The 15,733-nt window shown below is 55.5% G+C and overlaps 1 protein-coding gene across 1 annotated transcript in view; it reads right to left on the bottom strand.

Annotated features, from left to right (window-relative positions):
• The window catches only part of ZNF618 (zinc finger protein 618), a 201,492-nt gene that overhangs the window by 53,391 nt on the left and 132,368 nt on the right, over positions 1 to 15,733 (bottom strand). The window contains 6 exon segments of the mRNA XM_021067808.1: positions 3,521 to 3,598; positions 3,692 to 3,727; positions 4,613 to 4,702; positions 9,794 to 9,832; positions 10,436 to 10,513; positions 14,248 to 14,343. Coding sequence (XP_020923467.1) covers positions 3,521 to 3,598; positions 3,692 to 3,727; positions 4,613 to 4,702; positions 9,794 to 9,832; positions 10,436 to 10,513; positions 14,248 to 14,343 — 417 coding nt within the window.

Genomic DNA, 15,733 nt, shown 5'->3' with positions numbered 1-15,733 from the left:
CATCTTTTCGAGTTCATCCTTCACATCCTCAATTTCATTTCCACAGATCGATTCTGCTCTTTCCTATCTACAGTGTAGGTGTTAATTCTGTTCTTATATTTTCTACTTCTCTCCACTTCTTCTCATCTCACGCCTCTCTCTTTGCCTTTTTGTCTTATCTGGTTGCTTTCTCACTGTACCACTTCCATTTGCACAGAGGTCATGCCATGGAAGGCATTATTTCCTCCCCAAATTCAGATGCTGATGCCCCATCTTCGAAAGAGATGTTGATGTCCTGTCTCCCAATGCAGTGGGATTTGGAGATGGGGCCTGTGGGAAGTCATTAGGTTTAAATGAGGCCATGAGGCTGCGGTGGGGTGGGGGCCTCTCATGATGGCATTAGTGCCCTTAGAACAAGAGACACCAGAGAGCTCTTTTTCTCTCCACAACATGTGAGAATACAGGCAGAACAACGGTTCTTAGGCCAGAACCCATTCATACTGGTATCCTGATTTCAGACTTCTAGCCTCCGGAACTGTGAGAAAATAAATTTCTGTTATTTAAACCACCCAGTCTATGGGATTTTGTTATGGCAGCCCAAGTGACCTAAGACAGTCATATTTTCTCATACTGGACCATGGCTGTCAAATAGAGTTTTCTTCGAGACATGGTGGTAGATCATTTTCAGAGCTATACTCTTCCTTGGAGCCTCCTAAATTCCTTTTCCTGTCATGCGGAATTTTCATAATTCCCACGTTTTTATTTTTGGTTTTTTCAAGTCACTCGTCCTGATCCAGGTATAAAAATCAAGTAACCTATAAATAAATGCAGACGTACTCTCTTTCAATGGACATGGATGAACTGTCCTCGATGGTGCCATCATCGTGGTAGACCATGCCCGTGGGAGGACGTCTCAGACCTGCAGCTGAGAAGCAAGCTGACAGAGGGCCTCCCAGACCAGCTCTCTCCTTCTAGAAGAATTCCTCAGCCCTGTCATGGCTCTGGCTTCCTCCTCTTTAAGTCCTCAATTCTCCGATCTGCGCCGTTGACGTGGATGTGGAAAGTGTACTTCCTACCATGCGCTGCTACCATGGTGTCTCCTCTTCTGTGACCTGCAGAGCTCTGCTTGTGGGGAGGAGTCCCTCCGCTGTGCCCCGACTGGCTCCCCTTACCCTATGCCTCATCGCCGCCAGGCTTCTGCGGCACGGGCCAGCTTTCGAAAAGTGGCAGAAGTCCAAGAGGTAGGATTCTTCTCTCCCAAGGCAGCTTTGGAGTGGTCACAGAGGACAGCCTCCCACTCTGAAAGACGTCTCAGTTGCATGGCGTCAAGCTGGGAGCTAAGCTCAGTTCAGTTTTCTCAGCGAAATTCCCTCCTCCCCCTCATCTGTGATAAATTCCTCCCAGGTCCTAGCACCCGCCGACTGTCAGCCTTAGCTGCTGCTACAGAGACCCCGTTTCATCTTGCTCTGTACCCTTCTGGGTAATTAATAGGAACTGCTTTTTTAATGCTTTCCATGTAAATGTTAAGGACTATGCTAATGCCTTTACAAATATAATCTCATCTAATCTCCATGACAATCCTGAGAGGTGCGCTGTATTGTCATCACTGTGATTAGAGAGATTATAAAACTCGCAGGACGTCACACAGGCATTAAGTGCAGAGCTGGGGGTTCATCTCTGGGGTGACTCTAAAGCTCTAGCGCTTGACTATCTCGGCAACATCGCTCATTAGCTAAGCCCTGAATGTGAGCCAAGCGCTGGGCTAGACACTTGAGGCAGGCATCCTCCAACAGCCCCGCAGAACAGAGAGATGTTCTTGTCCCCAGTGTAGAGATGAGTCAAAGGACCCTCAGAGGGGCTAAGGAGCTGGTAAATGGGTGATGCCAGCCTTCAAACCTGGGTCTGTGGGACTCCATAGTCTCTTTTCATAATTATGATGTTACAGATAGAAGAGGGGTGCTATGCTGGGGCTGCTGGCAGATAGCACTGAAGTTGGGGTGGTGAGTGTCACAGTTCTCAACATGCCTGTTCTGTACTGGTGGTCTGTGAATGCCCATCACGGAACCTGTCTGACTCATGTCTGGGTTTTCCCACCGTTTACCATCTAGCAGTTTCCGTGTTGAGGATTTCATCATTTTCCTGCCTTCGAGATTGCTTTAATGCTACTGTTTACTGCACGGTTACCATGCATAGGACAAACACTGTGTAACCGCTTTACAGATATTACCATATCTCCAGCTTCCTAAGCGCGTGAAGAGGTAAAGGAAAGGAGAGACCCATCCTCTAGGAGGAAGGAGGCTGACAATGTACTTGGGGTCCATCCAGGGGCTGGGACCAAAGTCTGCCCTCTGAGACTGATCCCCGGCTTCACAGTTCCAGCCCCCTGGACTCTCCTGCCCTCAACTTCCTCATCCATTCAATCTACATTCATGGGCATAGCTTCTCAAGCTGCCTGAATCCTTATTGCAAGAGGCAGAGCCAACAGAGGTCTCCTCTTGCTGGGGAGGAAGAGAGGCACGGAAAACAGAGAGGAAGAAGCGAGTATGCACATTCCTCAAAGGCTGGCCCAATCTCGCCTGTGAGACCTCCCACACCCCCCAATCCATTCTCCTTGCAGCAGCCAAAACGTCCTCCTAAAATGCAAATCCGATCAAGTCCCATCTCGGCCGGGTCAACTCTCTGGCACAGGCCCCTCAGGATGAAGTCTAACTGCGTTCTTCTGGTTGTCAAGGCTAAGACCTGAACTCAGAAGCAATTTGCCTGTTAGTTCCTGCAACAAGCACAGCTGTTCTGTCTTCATGTGGGACACAGGGGCCTGTCCCTACCCTGGTCCCCACGCAGATGCCTCCTGGTCCCTGCTGCTTCCTGTGCTTCTCCAGCTTACTGGTGTAACTAACTGCTTAGCGATCCGCTGCCCCTCCCTGTGTGAACCACGCAAAGCAGGGCCACATCTGTTTTGCCCACTGCTGTGCCCCCATAACACTCAACACAAGAGTGCTGCAAACAGGCAGGTCAAGGGCACGGTTCCTGTCTTCAGGGGTTTATTAGGACAAGGACAGAGCACCTGCATGTGGCTCCTTTGGACAGATTCATTTGCTGATAAACCCTTTAGATGACAATACCCACAGTTATTTTCTGAGCACCTACTATGTACCAGGCACTGTGCTAATTAATAGGTGATTTACATCCATGATGTCATTTAATCCCCCAACAAACCTGCAGGGAAATGTCACTCTAACTCCATCAGTGAGGAGCCGAGGCTCAGGATGGCTCACAGACTGGGCACCAAGCCTGTGCTATTCTCACTGCTATGGACCTTGTGCTTGTCCTGCTGCCCCTCAAAAGCTCAAATCCTAAGAGTGACTGACCCATTTGACAGGTGGGCAAAGTGCGGTACAAGGAGGCCAGGGGCTCACTGGTCAGAGACGCTGCTGCAGGATTAGCAGTGCCACCCCCTTCCAGTGGTGGGACTCGCCCTGCCGCCCAGCCACCCCTACCTGTCTCCCCACCCAGCCCGGGCCCCAGACAGAGGCCTGCATACTTGGCCCGATTTTCTGGAATGGTTCCGGGGGCTCCTCCTTCACCTCGTCAGTGGCCACGACACCTTGGTCGAAGGGGTCTGTGGGAGAACACATGGACCTTAGTGCCCTGGTAACCAGGTCTCAGTGCCCCACGGGGGACAGGGAGAGGTGGGCAGGCACAAAGGACTTACCTGCCCGATTCTCAGGGGCCCCTTCCACACTAAACACTGCGCCCGGGCGGGAGGCGGCAGCCGCAGAAGGAAAGAAGCAAACAGGAGCCCTGTTAGTCCCTGCCCACAGCCGCCTCTGCCCGATGCTCCCAGGCTCTGGGGCCCCGGAGAGCTGCCTCAGCCGTTGCAGACGCCCCAGAAAACCAGGGGCCATGCCCCAACCCTTATCCTCCCTCCCGGGCAGGGCCTCCCCGCCCGCCCCCAGGCAGGAAGATGCTCTCTGCCTGGCCTATTTCTGGATCACCGCCACCTGCTCGAGGGGCCGGGGCAGGAGAAAAAGAGGAAGAGATGGGGGCAGGGAAAGAAAGAGGAGGCGAGAGAAGGGATGGCCGGTGGCAGTAGGTGGCACGGACTGGTTGCCACAGCTTGACATGGGCTGGGGGTGTGGGGCGGGAGAGGGAGGGAGCCCTCGAGATGTCTTCCCAGTCGAACACCCTATTTCGAGGATTCTTAAGAGTCCCAAAATAAATTACCTAAATTTATCGCTCTAATTTCTAGCTCTATAATCTAAGGTGCTAAAACATCATCCTTCATCTTAAAAAATTGGTTTAATTTCGCCAGAGCATGCGAACCTGCAACGTGAAACGGGAAAATAAATGGATGCGAAATTGCTGACAGTCGACTGATTTTGACCTACAGAAGCAGCCGTTTCACTTGGGGTACCCTCATCGGAGGTGCAGATGGAGGATGATGGGGACCCTCTCGCACCCGGAATCCTCGGAGGCTGGTCACCCTGCTTGTGGTCGGGCTGCTGCCTGACCCTCCCTGGGTAGGAGGGGGGAGGGGAAGCCATGGGAGGGACGGGGGCCCCGATGAGCCACCCTGGAGTGGGGGGGTCTTTTCAGGTGCCTCTGCTCCGGAGGAGTGAGGGGCCTGACTCACCATCCACGGCGTGCAGGTCTCGATGCTCCTGGAAACAGCTGTAGTATTTGTACTTTTTCCCGCAGATGTCGCACGTGTACCTGAAGTTGTCTGCGGGGGGTGGAAGGACAGGTGGTTATGAGTCATTTGGGGCTGGGGGAGGTGGATTCCTGCAGACTGGGTCCAAATGGTGACCCCGTGGAGAACAGTTCGGGGAGGGGGTGGTTAGGCGTCTTCTACACAAGGGGACCGGGGAGCCTTGAGGTGACTTTCAAACCCACTCCAGTCCCACTGCATATGAGCTGAGCTCCTACGGGTCTGGTTCATAACTGCCCCCCCCCCCTCCATAAAGTTATGTGAGAATGACAGCCAATGCAGCGACCACTTCCTGGGTGCTGCTAGGTGCCAGGCCAGGAGGATCCCTCCATTGGAAGTAATAACCCATTTAACACTCGGGGCTGCTGAGGACAGAAGGGGCCTGTTGCAAGCCTCACAGCTCCGGCCCACTGTGGATGGTCCCAACAACCCTGGCTAGTGGCATTCCCATCCTGGGCTATGTCTGGGCTGGATCCGGTGACCTGCTTCTAACCAAGGGCGATGCTTCTAATCCGGTGACGGGATGCCCTTCTGAGATGAAGTCACAGAAGGCCATGACCTCTGTCCTGCTCACACCATCTTGCTACCTGCCCTGCTGTAAACTGCCTCACAGAGACCCCCTTGGCTGCCTCTGCTGAACAGCCAGTTGGGAACTGAGGCCCTCAGCCCAAGAGTCTGGAAAGGGTGGATGCTGCTAGCAACCACAAGTGCGAGAACTGAAGCAGCCCCGTCCCCACTCGAGCTTTGAGATAAGACCCCAGCCCTGGCCGACAGCTTGACTGTAGCCCCATGAGAGGCCCAAAGTCAGAGGACCAGGTGAAGCCAAACCCAGATTCTCCCACAGTAATAACATAATCAATGCTTATTACTTTAAAAGCCATTACATTTGGGTTACACAGCTTATAAATAAGGGCAGGGCCTGAGTCTGGATGACCCCCAGGTCTCTCCAAAGTCTGAGGCTGGACTCATGGAGGACACTTCCCTTGCCACACTGACAAGCCCTCTAATGTTTGTGCTAGCAAAGACCCTGTGTGTGTGTGTTCCTGGGGCTGACCTAAGGACAGCCCTCCCCAGCCCCCACCTCTCACCCCCAGCACAGGGAGGTTGGGCGGTTTGCTCCAAGCTGCCCAGTGGGACAGGGAATAGCCAGGATCCAGATACTCACTTCACTCTGAGCCACAGTGAGCCAGGGCACATGGCCCTTCTCTGCCTGGATAAATGACTTTCTACTCCTGGGCTGGGGTACCAGTCTGCTGACCCCTCTTCTGCTCGTCAGCACCCAAACACAGAATCTGATGAGACTCCCCCATCCCAAGGAGGTAATGCCAGGCCATTCTGTGGGAGGGTTTCTGGCCCCCACTGAGCTGAACTGAGGGACACAGATGACACTGGCCATCTCCCTGCCTCTGCCTCCACCTCTTCCATGGCACCTTCAGTCCCTGGGTGCGCCCTGAAGGATGGAGGCGCAAGGGGATGAACTGGTCTGTGAGCAAAGGACACACGGCCTCGGCACACACAGACAGTCTGAGGGTGTGGGGCCCAGGCATGCCGCCAGCAAACCATCTCCATGGCCCCGCCTGAGTCAGCCATGGAGTTAAGGGGGAGAGGCGGCGGGGTTGTGGGGAGGAGGGACCTGGTCCTGGCCAGCCTCGTCCAGACGGCCAGCAAGTGCCAACCCCACTTCTGCATTCAGCGTCCCCATTTCCCCCTAATTTAGGAGGTGGTGGTAAATGAGATGATTTCTGAGCTGGCGGTTCCAGGAGCCCAAGCCTGGCTCGGGCTTCTATCCTCTCCCGAGGCCAGAAATCCAGCAGGGACTATCACCTCCCGCGTGCTGTCCCATCTGGACCCTAAACCTTCTTGGTGCTGGCCATCGGGGAACAGAGGTGGAAAGTCAAGGCCACCTGGGGTCTGCCGGTAACAGACAGGGTCCTGCTCCTGAATTCCTCTCCCACACTGGCCAGTGCTGGTCGCCCCCCAGCTGCCCATCCTACTTGTCTCATCTCTGCCCACATGGCCTCTTCTACCAGCTGGTCCACGTACACCTGCCACCTCCAAGAAAACGTGAACCCTCAGCTTTCTGCCACTGAGAAGCGCCCCCGCCCTGCTCTGCCGAGGCCCATGTCACTGCATCTCCTCCACGTGGGTGGGGCCACATTTCCGGGCCCATCTAATGCAGGAGTGCACTAGGACAAGAGGGTTATGCCCCCAAAGGAAGGAAGGCAAAATGACTTCTGGTTAGTGAGATCACGTCTTTAGAACCCCAAGAGAGCTCAGGATCTCCAGCAATGCCACTGCGAATCGGTTGTGGGAGGCAGGCTCTGGAGTCAGGCTGCACAAGGTCAAATGCAACCCTACCACTTACAGGTGCCATGAATGTTGGACATGTGTGCACCCTAAGCCCTCTGCACCTCGATTTTCTCATCTGTAAAACAGGAAGCACAGTTCCTTCATCTCCCAGAATTGTAATAAAGAATAAATGAGCATCATACCCAACATGCGATAAATACGTGGTAAACGTTACCTAGTGTTATTGCTAAGCAAAGGGAATCAGTGTGACAGTGGCAAGGGAGCTGGATGTGGAGACAATCTCTTATGTTCTTAGTTGAGAGATGGGTGCCTGTATAGGCCTCTGTTTGTACTATTTTTTTCTGACAAATAAAAGATCCCCAGACTAGACGGGTATGAGGCTTGGTTTCTAGGCTCCCTTCCACCCCTAACAAGCTGTATGATTTCTCCCTGGGACTCAGCATCCTTATCTGCCAAAATAACAAGGCTGGACTCGACATTCTCCATGGGACTCGGCGGCCAGGCTCTTGTCCTGAGACGGGTGTGTGGGGACACCAGGCTTTCTGAGCAGGCGTGGCTGGCCCGGGTCAGGGCCGGGGTGCGGGGCTGAGACTCAAACAGAGCACCCTGGCCGCGGGGAGAGAATTCCGCAGGGCGGAAGGGAAAAGGGATGGAAGGACTAAAAATACCCCCAGTCACGAAGTCCTCCAGCACCAGGGAGCCTCCGGGAACAACGGAAGCCAGACGGAGCATAACGGATCATTGAGGGGCTGCCTGCTGGAGAGGCCGGGGCCCAGAATAGCCGAGGAAGGAAAGATAAATAGGGAAGTGCTTTAACTGTGCGGCTGACCACAGGCAGGCGATGGGAGCGGAGGAGAAGGGAGCTATTGAGGGAGAAGGAGCCGGGGGCCAGGCCGGGCAGGGCGGGGCTCGGGGACGAGGCACGGGACCTCGCCTCCTCCTGGTGCGGGCCCTAGGACAGGTGTCTGGCCAATCTGAGCCTCGAGCCTCCAGAAAAGGTAGTGCGTAGCCTCAGTCCTGCTGGCCTGTCACATGGTGTAAGAATCTATAGAGAAAGTGGGTGACAAAGCACCCGAGAAGAGATGCTGTTAGGACCAGTGCAACTAAGGCTCTGCCCCGGCCCCCAACGCATCCTCCAACTCCTCTGTTTTGGATTTTAAGGGGGGGGAATCATGTTTATTTATTAAGAAATCTTTTGGGGTGATACACCAACCGTGCAGAACAGAGGCTGACAAACTACGGCCTGCCCACCATCTGTTTCTGTAAGACTTTCGTTCCCAGAGCATTGCTGGCTGTGCTCGTGCTCCATGGCCACGCTGAGCCGTTGTGATGGAGACATCTGGCCTGCAAAGTCTCAAATATTTACTCTTTGGTGCCTTATAAAAAATAAGCTGACCACTGATGCAGAAAAATACACGAATCTTAAATGCTCCGCTCATTAAATTTTGGGAAACGGAAAACACCTGTGTAACCCAGCGTCCGGCTCAAATCACAGAACCCAGAAGCCCCTTCCCAAGGGTAACTGGGACCCTGAGTTCTCCCAGCCTGAGTTAGTTTCCCCTCTTCTTGTACTTGCTGACACAGATCCTGGAGAAGCAACTCTTTAGGGCTGGGCTCCTCTGCGAACCCTCTGTCTGTGGGTAACCCACGCTGCTGTGTGGAGCCGCCTTTCCTTCTCACTGCGGTACTGTGGTCCTTTGTGGGAACACATCGTGACTTATCAATTCCACTAGCGCTGGGCACTCGGGTGGTTTCCGGTTTGAAGCTGTGACAAACAGTGCTGCTGCTGAGAACATCCTAATTCACGTTTTTGGGTGGACGTGTGCACGCACTCCTGTTGGGGACCCAGCTGGGAGTGGTCAGGGTCAGGCTCAGGGTTCCGGAGCTCAGGTCTGGGGTGTGCAGAGAGGTTCCACCCCAGCCCACACCCACTCGGCTGGCTGCCTACCAGTTTAGATCTGGAGGGAGGGCAGGCAGCGCCCACGAGCAGCTAAGCGGAGAACGGTCCCCAGATGCCAAGACCCTGTGTGTCTCAAGTTCTGGGACACTGTACCCCAGGATTAGTGCCCGGGGTGCTCCTGAGCTAACATCTCTGAAGTAGCGTTTCCCCAACATCAGCTATGGAGCCCCAGTCCCCCTGAGTGGGAATCCAAAGAACAGAGGAAGTGGTGTACACACTGGGCCCCTCTTGGCAATGCATGTGCACATTTACCAGTGAAGGGCCCTGAGAAGCCTACAGCCAAGAAACACGTGTGTTTTTCTTTTTTTGCCTTTTCTAGGGCCGCTCCCGCAGCATATGGAGGTTCCCAGGCTAGGGGTCTAATCAGAGCTGCAGCCACCGGCCTACACCAGAGCCACAGCAACTCAGGACCAAGCTGCGTCTTCGACCTGCACCACAGCTCACGGCAACGCTGGATCCCCAACCCACTGAGCAAGGCCAGGGATCCAACCCGCAACCTCATGGTTCGTAGTCAGATTCGTTAACCACTGTGCCACAACGGGGGACTCCAAGAAACACGTGCATCTTAGCAGAACTCAAGACATCCAGGTTCTTTGGCCAGAGAAGTCCTTCCTGACAGAATGCTTATTAACTTCCTCAGGATGGCTGTGCCACGGAACACACTTTGGGAAAGGCTTTTCTGAGGTACTGCGGAAGCCTGGACCACAGTCATGTGCTTGGGGCCATCCTGGGGTGGGGTGGGCGCTTGAAAGAGTCACCCCTGGCCTGGCTCTCCCTCTACCTCCCACCCCTGGCCCCCTCGGCCCCTCAGCCCGCCAGCGGGGAGAAATACTCACTGCCTTGGGAGGCTCCCTCCCCTGAGGTGGCTTCTGTGTCTGTGACGGAGAGAAGGAGAAGGAGGTAAGCAGACTGGATCGCTGCAAGGGCTGCTGCCGAGAGGAAAAGCCAGGCAGGCGGAGGCCAGGAGAAGCCACCACTGCATGCCCAGGATGCTCTCCTCTCACTCAAGAGGCAAGGAGAAAGCCTTCCCCGTGCCCCCTGCTGTCCGTCAGGCCCTGACCCGGTGCCCTTCCTCCATGACCGTCAGGGTCAGGCTCAGGGAGGGACAGTGCCACCCCTCCTGGCCCCTCAGCCACAGCATCCTCAAGCCCAGAATGGAGACAGTGCCCCTGCCCCACTCCTGGGCTGTCATGAGCAGCACACAAGGTGACACAGTGACACAGAGTGCACTGAAGCATCTTGGGACAAGTGGGCCTGTGCGGGGTAGATGGAGCACTGGCGGCAGAAGTCGGCTGGCATGCCCTGCTGCACGCCCCCCCCGACCCTGGGGGCTCCCCCAAGTTAAGGAGGCATCTCCTGTCCCCCTCAGGTTCCCACTCCTACTGCAGAAAGAGCTCAAGGGGCTCTGGGGTCACCCCTCAAGGGGCCCAGGTGGAAAAACACACCTCTCAGCTCTGCCCTGGGGACCTGCTACTCACCTCGGTGCGCCCGTACGTGGGTCTGGAAACAGTTGTAATACTTGTACTTCTTGCCACAGATTCCACACTCATAGGACCCTGGAAAACAGGAAAGGAAGGGACGGGTCAGCCAGCATCCCAGGTGTGCAACCACAAGGCTCCGGGACCCACCATGACACTCCAGGTAAGGCTACCTCTGCGCCAATGGGCTGTCTTGTCCCCTGGCAGCAAAAAAGCAGCAAGGACCAGCGAAGACAGAGCTGAGCAGGAGGCAAGGAGGCCCAGGTCTATTTCAGGTTATTTTATTTTTTTCTTTTTAGGGCCGCACCTGCAGTATATGGAAGTTCTGGGCTAGGGATCGAATCAGTGCTGCAGCCGATTAGTGCCAGCCTACACCACAGCCACAGCAACGCCAGATCTGAGCTGCACCTGTGACCTACACCGCAGCTTGTGGTAACACTGGATCCTTAACCCCCTGAGGGAGACCAGGGATCGAACCTGAATCCTCATGGGGACTAGTTGGGTTCTCAACCCGCCGAGCCATGAAGGGAACTCCTATTCCAGGTTTTTATCTCAACTCTGAGTGACACTGGGCAAGTCACTTCCCTTATCTCTGGGCCCTCATCTTCCCAATCTCGAAGATAGAGTGGGTCACTTCTTAGGTAATGCATAGTTATTCCTTGAGAGGAGAAAGGAGATGAAAGTAAAAGAATTTCAGAATAAAACATAAGCTGCATCCATGTAAGGAAATTGTCACTTAGACGCAACCGAATTATTTCTAGCTACTGCTCCTCCCTGCCAGGATGGTCAGAGGTTAGGAGGACAGGCTTTGAGCCAGACACATCTGTGTCTCTGTCCCTGTTCTGCCACTTACCAGCCACAAGACCTTGGTAATTTCCTTAGACACACTAAGCCTCTGTCTGCTCATCTGTCAAATGGGGCTCAAAGTATCCACCTCATAGCAGTGGCCCCACGTGCCCACTACCTTTTCTGGAGACTCGAGGCTCAGATTGGCCAGACACCTGTCCGAGGGCCCGTGCCAGGAGGAGGCCCTACTACGGATGTGATATGCCTGACAAGGAGAGGCCCCCTCTCGTCTGCTGAGCAGCCGCCTGGTTCAGATACGCATGAAAGCCTGACCCCAGCTCTCGGGCAGGCCCTTCTCCCAGAGGCAGGTAGACTAAAATGGGCTGAGATCCCAGGGGGCTTTTCAGACGGGTCAAAGGCAGAGCCATCTATGCAGAGTAGGGGGCAAAAGCCCACAGCAGGAAGGCAAGGAGAGCCCATCAGACCCAGCCTAGCAGAGGCCCAGGGAGTTGGAGGCCCTGCCCCTCCCTCACACAGGCCACCCACCCCCTGGTCCAGGCCCCATCTTTCCTAAAAGGATGGCCAGGGAGCTTACACACGCAGAGTCCCTGGCCCCGCTTCAGGCTAAGTGTACCAGAACGGCTGGCGCTGGGGGCCTAGCATCTGCCTTTTCCCAAAATGTCCACAGAGGATTCTGATGCCCAGCAACAGGCTTAGGAACCCCAGTTTTAAAGTCAGACAACAGCCCTGGGATGGAGTCTCAGCTCAACCATCTACTGGTGGCGCCTCAGTTTCCTTATTTGAAAAATATGGATCATGGAAGAGCACTAATGCCGAGACTGAATAAAGCAGGAACGGTGTTCCTACCACGAGCCCAGATAGTCGTGGGTCGGGGCATCACCAACTCCTGTTGCCTGTGGTCCTGCCCGGGGCGGGGGGGCTGAGGCCTGGCTACTGGGTGTGAACTCCAGACACCAGATTAGGTCAGAGAGAACTGGGCCTGGAGCCTGGCTGGGAGCTCGGCTCTGCCACCCCCTGGCTGTTTGATCCCAGGCAGACTCCTTTTCCAGGCCGAGCCTCAGCTTCCTCACCCGTACAGCAGGATTCTTAGTCTCAGGACTGAAGTCAGGATGAATGAGCTACGACCCGTGAGTCAGCTGGGGGCACAGGTGGCAGTGCCACTTGGCTACTGTGGGAAATTCAAGGGAACCCTGTCATCCAAACCAGCACAGAATTTAGTAGCCTATTTTTTAGCAGTTTTATATGTGTTACCCTTGTCTCACTGGGAAAATATAAACGCATGGAAGGCAAAGGTTAGGGTGTATATTTCCTTGTCTTTAGCCCTGTGATTGACACACAGCGGGGGCTCGGGAAATTCACAGCATCCTGCTGTTCTAGGCATCTGTCACCGAGTAATAAAGACCCGGGCTCCCTCCCTGTGCCTGCACCCTCTTCAACAGTTTCTGCTAATTCCCCTTCAACCGATGGAGGATTTATGAGTATCTTCAATGTGCCCAGCCCTGAGGCCCCAACCACGAGCAAGATGCGATGGCTGTCCTCCTTCTGATGGGAAACAGACAGCGGCCATTGGGGGTGATGGTGGCTGTGACAGCCACGTGCAGGACCTGATGGCATGATTCGGGACCCTGACCCGGCTGCAGCAAGGGGCCACAGTCAGGGGCCTTGAGCCGGCAGGAGAAGGAAAGACGGGGGGAGACAGAGGGAAAGGGGAGGCTCTCCCCAAAGGAGAGAGGCCGTAGCTTGTGATGAAGGAAAAGCTGTTGAGAATTGTTCTACTTCTGGATAAGGAAGCCCCAGCTCTGCCCCTTGCTGCCACAAGACCTGGGCCTCAGTCTCCCCAGCCGCCCTCCATGACCTAAGGTCTTTCCCCCAACAGACAGTGTAAGCTGGGGGACAGAGTCTGCAGGCTGCAAAGCCCCTGACTCACCCACCCAGTTGACACTGTCTAGAAATAGGCCCATCCCACTGGCTTCTCCCTCAACCCACAGATAGCCAGGGTACACACAGCCTTGTTGACAGGGGTCAACCCATTTGGAGAGTCACTGGGGCCCAGTTCGTCAGCCACGGGTCCTCGGCTGAGCCCAGGGCAGAGTGGGCCCCATGCCCAACTCCCCGAGTGTCGGGATGGAGCACTGTGTATTAGCAGGAAGGACACCTGAGCTCAAGGCCCTGCCTGCCCCCACTCACCCTAAGACCAAAGACTTCAGGTGCCCTGTCTGCAGAAAGGGCGGAGAAGTGGGGGCTGGGATGTGTGAGAGTGCGACAGAGCAGCAGCCCTGCAGGGCAGCGACGTCGGCAAACCTGGGTTCAAATCCTGGCTCACCACGTGTCTGCCCACACCTCAGGCTTCCTCTCCGTAAAAAGGACACAGTAAAACAGTATTACCCATTACCCATCTCAGTGAGCAGGAGGGTATGAGCAATCCTACTGTGGCCACTCAGCACAGTACCCAGTACATAGCAGATGCTCAATAAAGGAGAGGTGTGGTTACTGCCAGCATCTCCCCCCAAAAAAGTCCTCTGCAACCCAACTTCCTGAATGCGTCCCAGGGAGAGGGGCCCGTGATCAAGTAAGTGGGGGCACGGCCTGCCTGGGAGGCACAGCGCACGGGAGCTGCGCCGGGCTCGGAGAGGTTCTGCCGAAGGAATCCAGCTGCCTGTTAACCCAGGTCTCCCAACAAACCTGGCACGAACTCCCCTACCCCCTCGGCTTGTTTCAGAGCTGCAGCCCACAGTGAGTGCTGCCGAAAACGGTCCCGATGTTCCCAACGTCCAGATTCCCACATGCTCTATGACCCCTCCAGGGGCACGTCTGCCTGGCTCCCGGGCAGGCTCAGATCTGCTGACGGGTGGCAGTGATGGGGGGAGGAGGTGGCCCGCCGAGTCCCTGCAGATGCTAGCAGGCCCTGCTCGCTTGGGGGTCTGCAGCTGATGGCTGCACCTAGCCGTGCCCCCGCCCTCATGCTGGCCCCGATCAGGTCCTCCTGCCCCTCAGCCGTCACCTACCAGATGCATATCTCAACGCTTGGTCAAAAATCCAGGTCCCTGAATACCGGCTTCGCCCAGATCCGCCGTGGGGGCTGCCTTCCGGCGCTTTTCCATCTGAATTACGTGAAAAATCAGAAAGAGCCCTTAAAGATGGGGCAGCCTGGGAGGCTGGGGAGGGGCCCGGGGAGGAGGGCTCCGAGTCTAGGGTGGGCAAGTCACCCGAGCTCTCAGCGCCTCGGTTTCCCCGACTGCACACAGAGAGGACAAGATCCCGCTGGCTACTTTGTCACTGAAGAGCCTGTGCTTGCTAAGGGCAGCCACACGTTCACAAGAAAGGCGAGGGAGGCTGGGATGTGGCAGAAGCCAGCAGCCGCAGGCCCAAAGTCCGCTCAAGTTTTGTGTTTCCCGTGTTCCGATTCATGATATGGACGTGACAGGAAAGTATCCATTGTGTGGTTATAAACATTTCTCCCCGGACGTCTTCCAGCAAAATGACCTTCCACGGAGGATGTGCCCATATGTGCTGTGGCCTTGTGTCCCCCTGACCCATGGCCACCATGTGCCCAAGGCTGGGGCGGTGGAGCCCTGGAGAGCCTTCTCAGGGGCTCTCAGCCCAGCCCTGCTGCCTGACCCACTGCCCCGTGCACTTCTCACTCGGCTATGTGCCCTGATTTCCCTTCTGACCTTCACCTCATCTCTCCCTGCTTAGCAGGCCCTGTAACTCATTCATTTACGCCTCTCCAGCATCTACGCATGGGCTGGCCTCTGACCCCACTGCTCAGGTGCGCGGGAACTTACCCACATCACTGAGCCAGCTAGGGGGCTTCTCACACGTCAGCTCAGTTCACCCTCTCAAGTCCGGTGCAAAAAGGCAATTATTATCCCCATTTTTCAGATGAGGGGCAAAACATCTGGCCTGGGGTTTCCTGATCTGTCCTGCTCCGGAGCCGACATGTGGGACCACCACGCAGTCTCTGAGAGGGCGCCAAGAAGAGATGGTGCCAGCCGATGGTCACCACCTACTGAGTACACCGAGGTCTCGTCTCCACCCTCCATCCTCCCAGCAGTCCTCGTGTGCTGAGGACAACACCACACCCTCTTCAACCAGGAACTTGAAAGTTCGAGGGGCCAGGTGGTCCAGGGCTGGGGTACTCTGCTAGTGGCTAGCGAGGAACTGGGCTCAAAGCTAGCTTTCAGGGACCCAGAGCCATCCTCATGCCACCATGCCGGGTCACCTCCGGATGCCAAGAGAGCCATGACACCCCCCTTCAGTCACTGGGCTCCCCCTAATACTGCAGGACAGCAGAACCCTCTACCATGTCTGTCTGGTACCACCTAAGGACTCCCAAGGTGCCCTAAGAGCCCTTAGCAACTGCCAGGGACACTGGCAGGACACACCGGCAAGGCTTTTCCTCTCCCCCTTCCTGCTGTCACTAGTGACACAGTAAGAATCCACAGGCACGGATTCAGAGCATCTATCTGGCTTTCTCTGTAACCACCTGGC

The sequence above is a fragment of the Sus scrofa genome, chromosome 1 (genome assembly GCF_000003025.6).
Source record: "Sus scrofa isolate TJ Tabasco breed Duroc chromosome 1, Sscrofa11.1, whole genome shotgun sequence".
Classification (NCBI taxonomy): domain Eukaryota; kingdom Metazoa; phylum Chordata; class Mammalia; order Artiodactyla; family Suidae; genus Sus; species Sus scrofa.
Note: the sequence above shows the minus strand (reverse complement) of the source record. Positions and strands in the feature narration are given on the sequence as shown.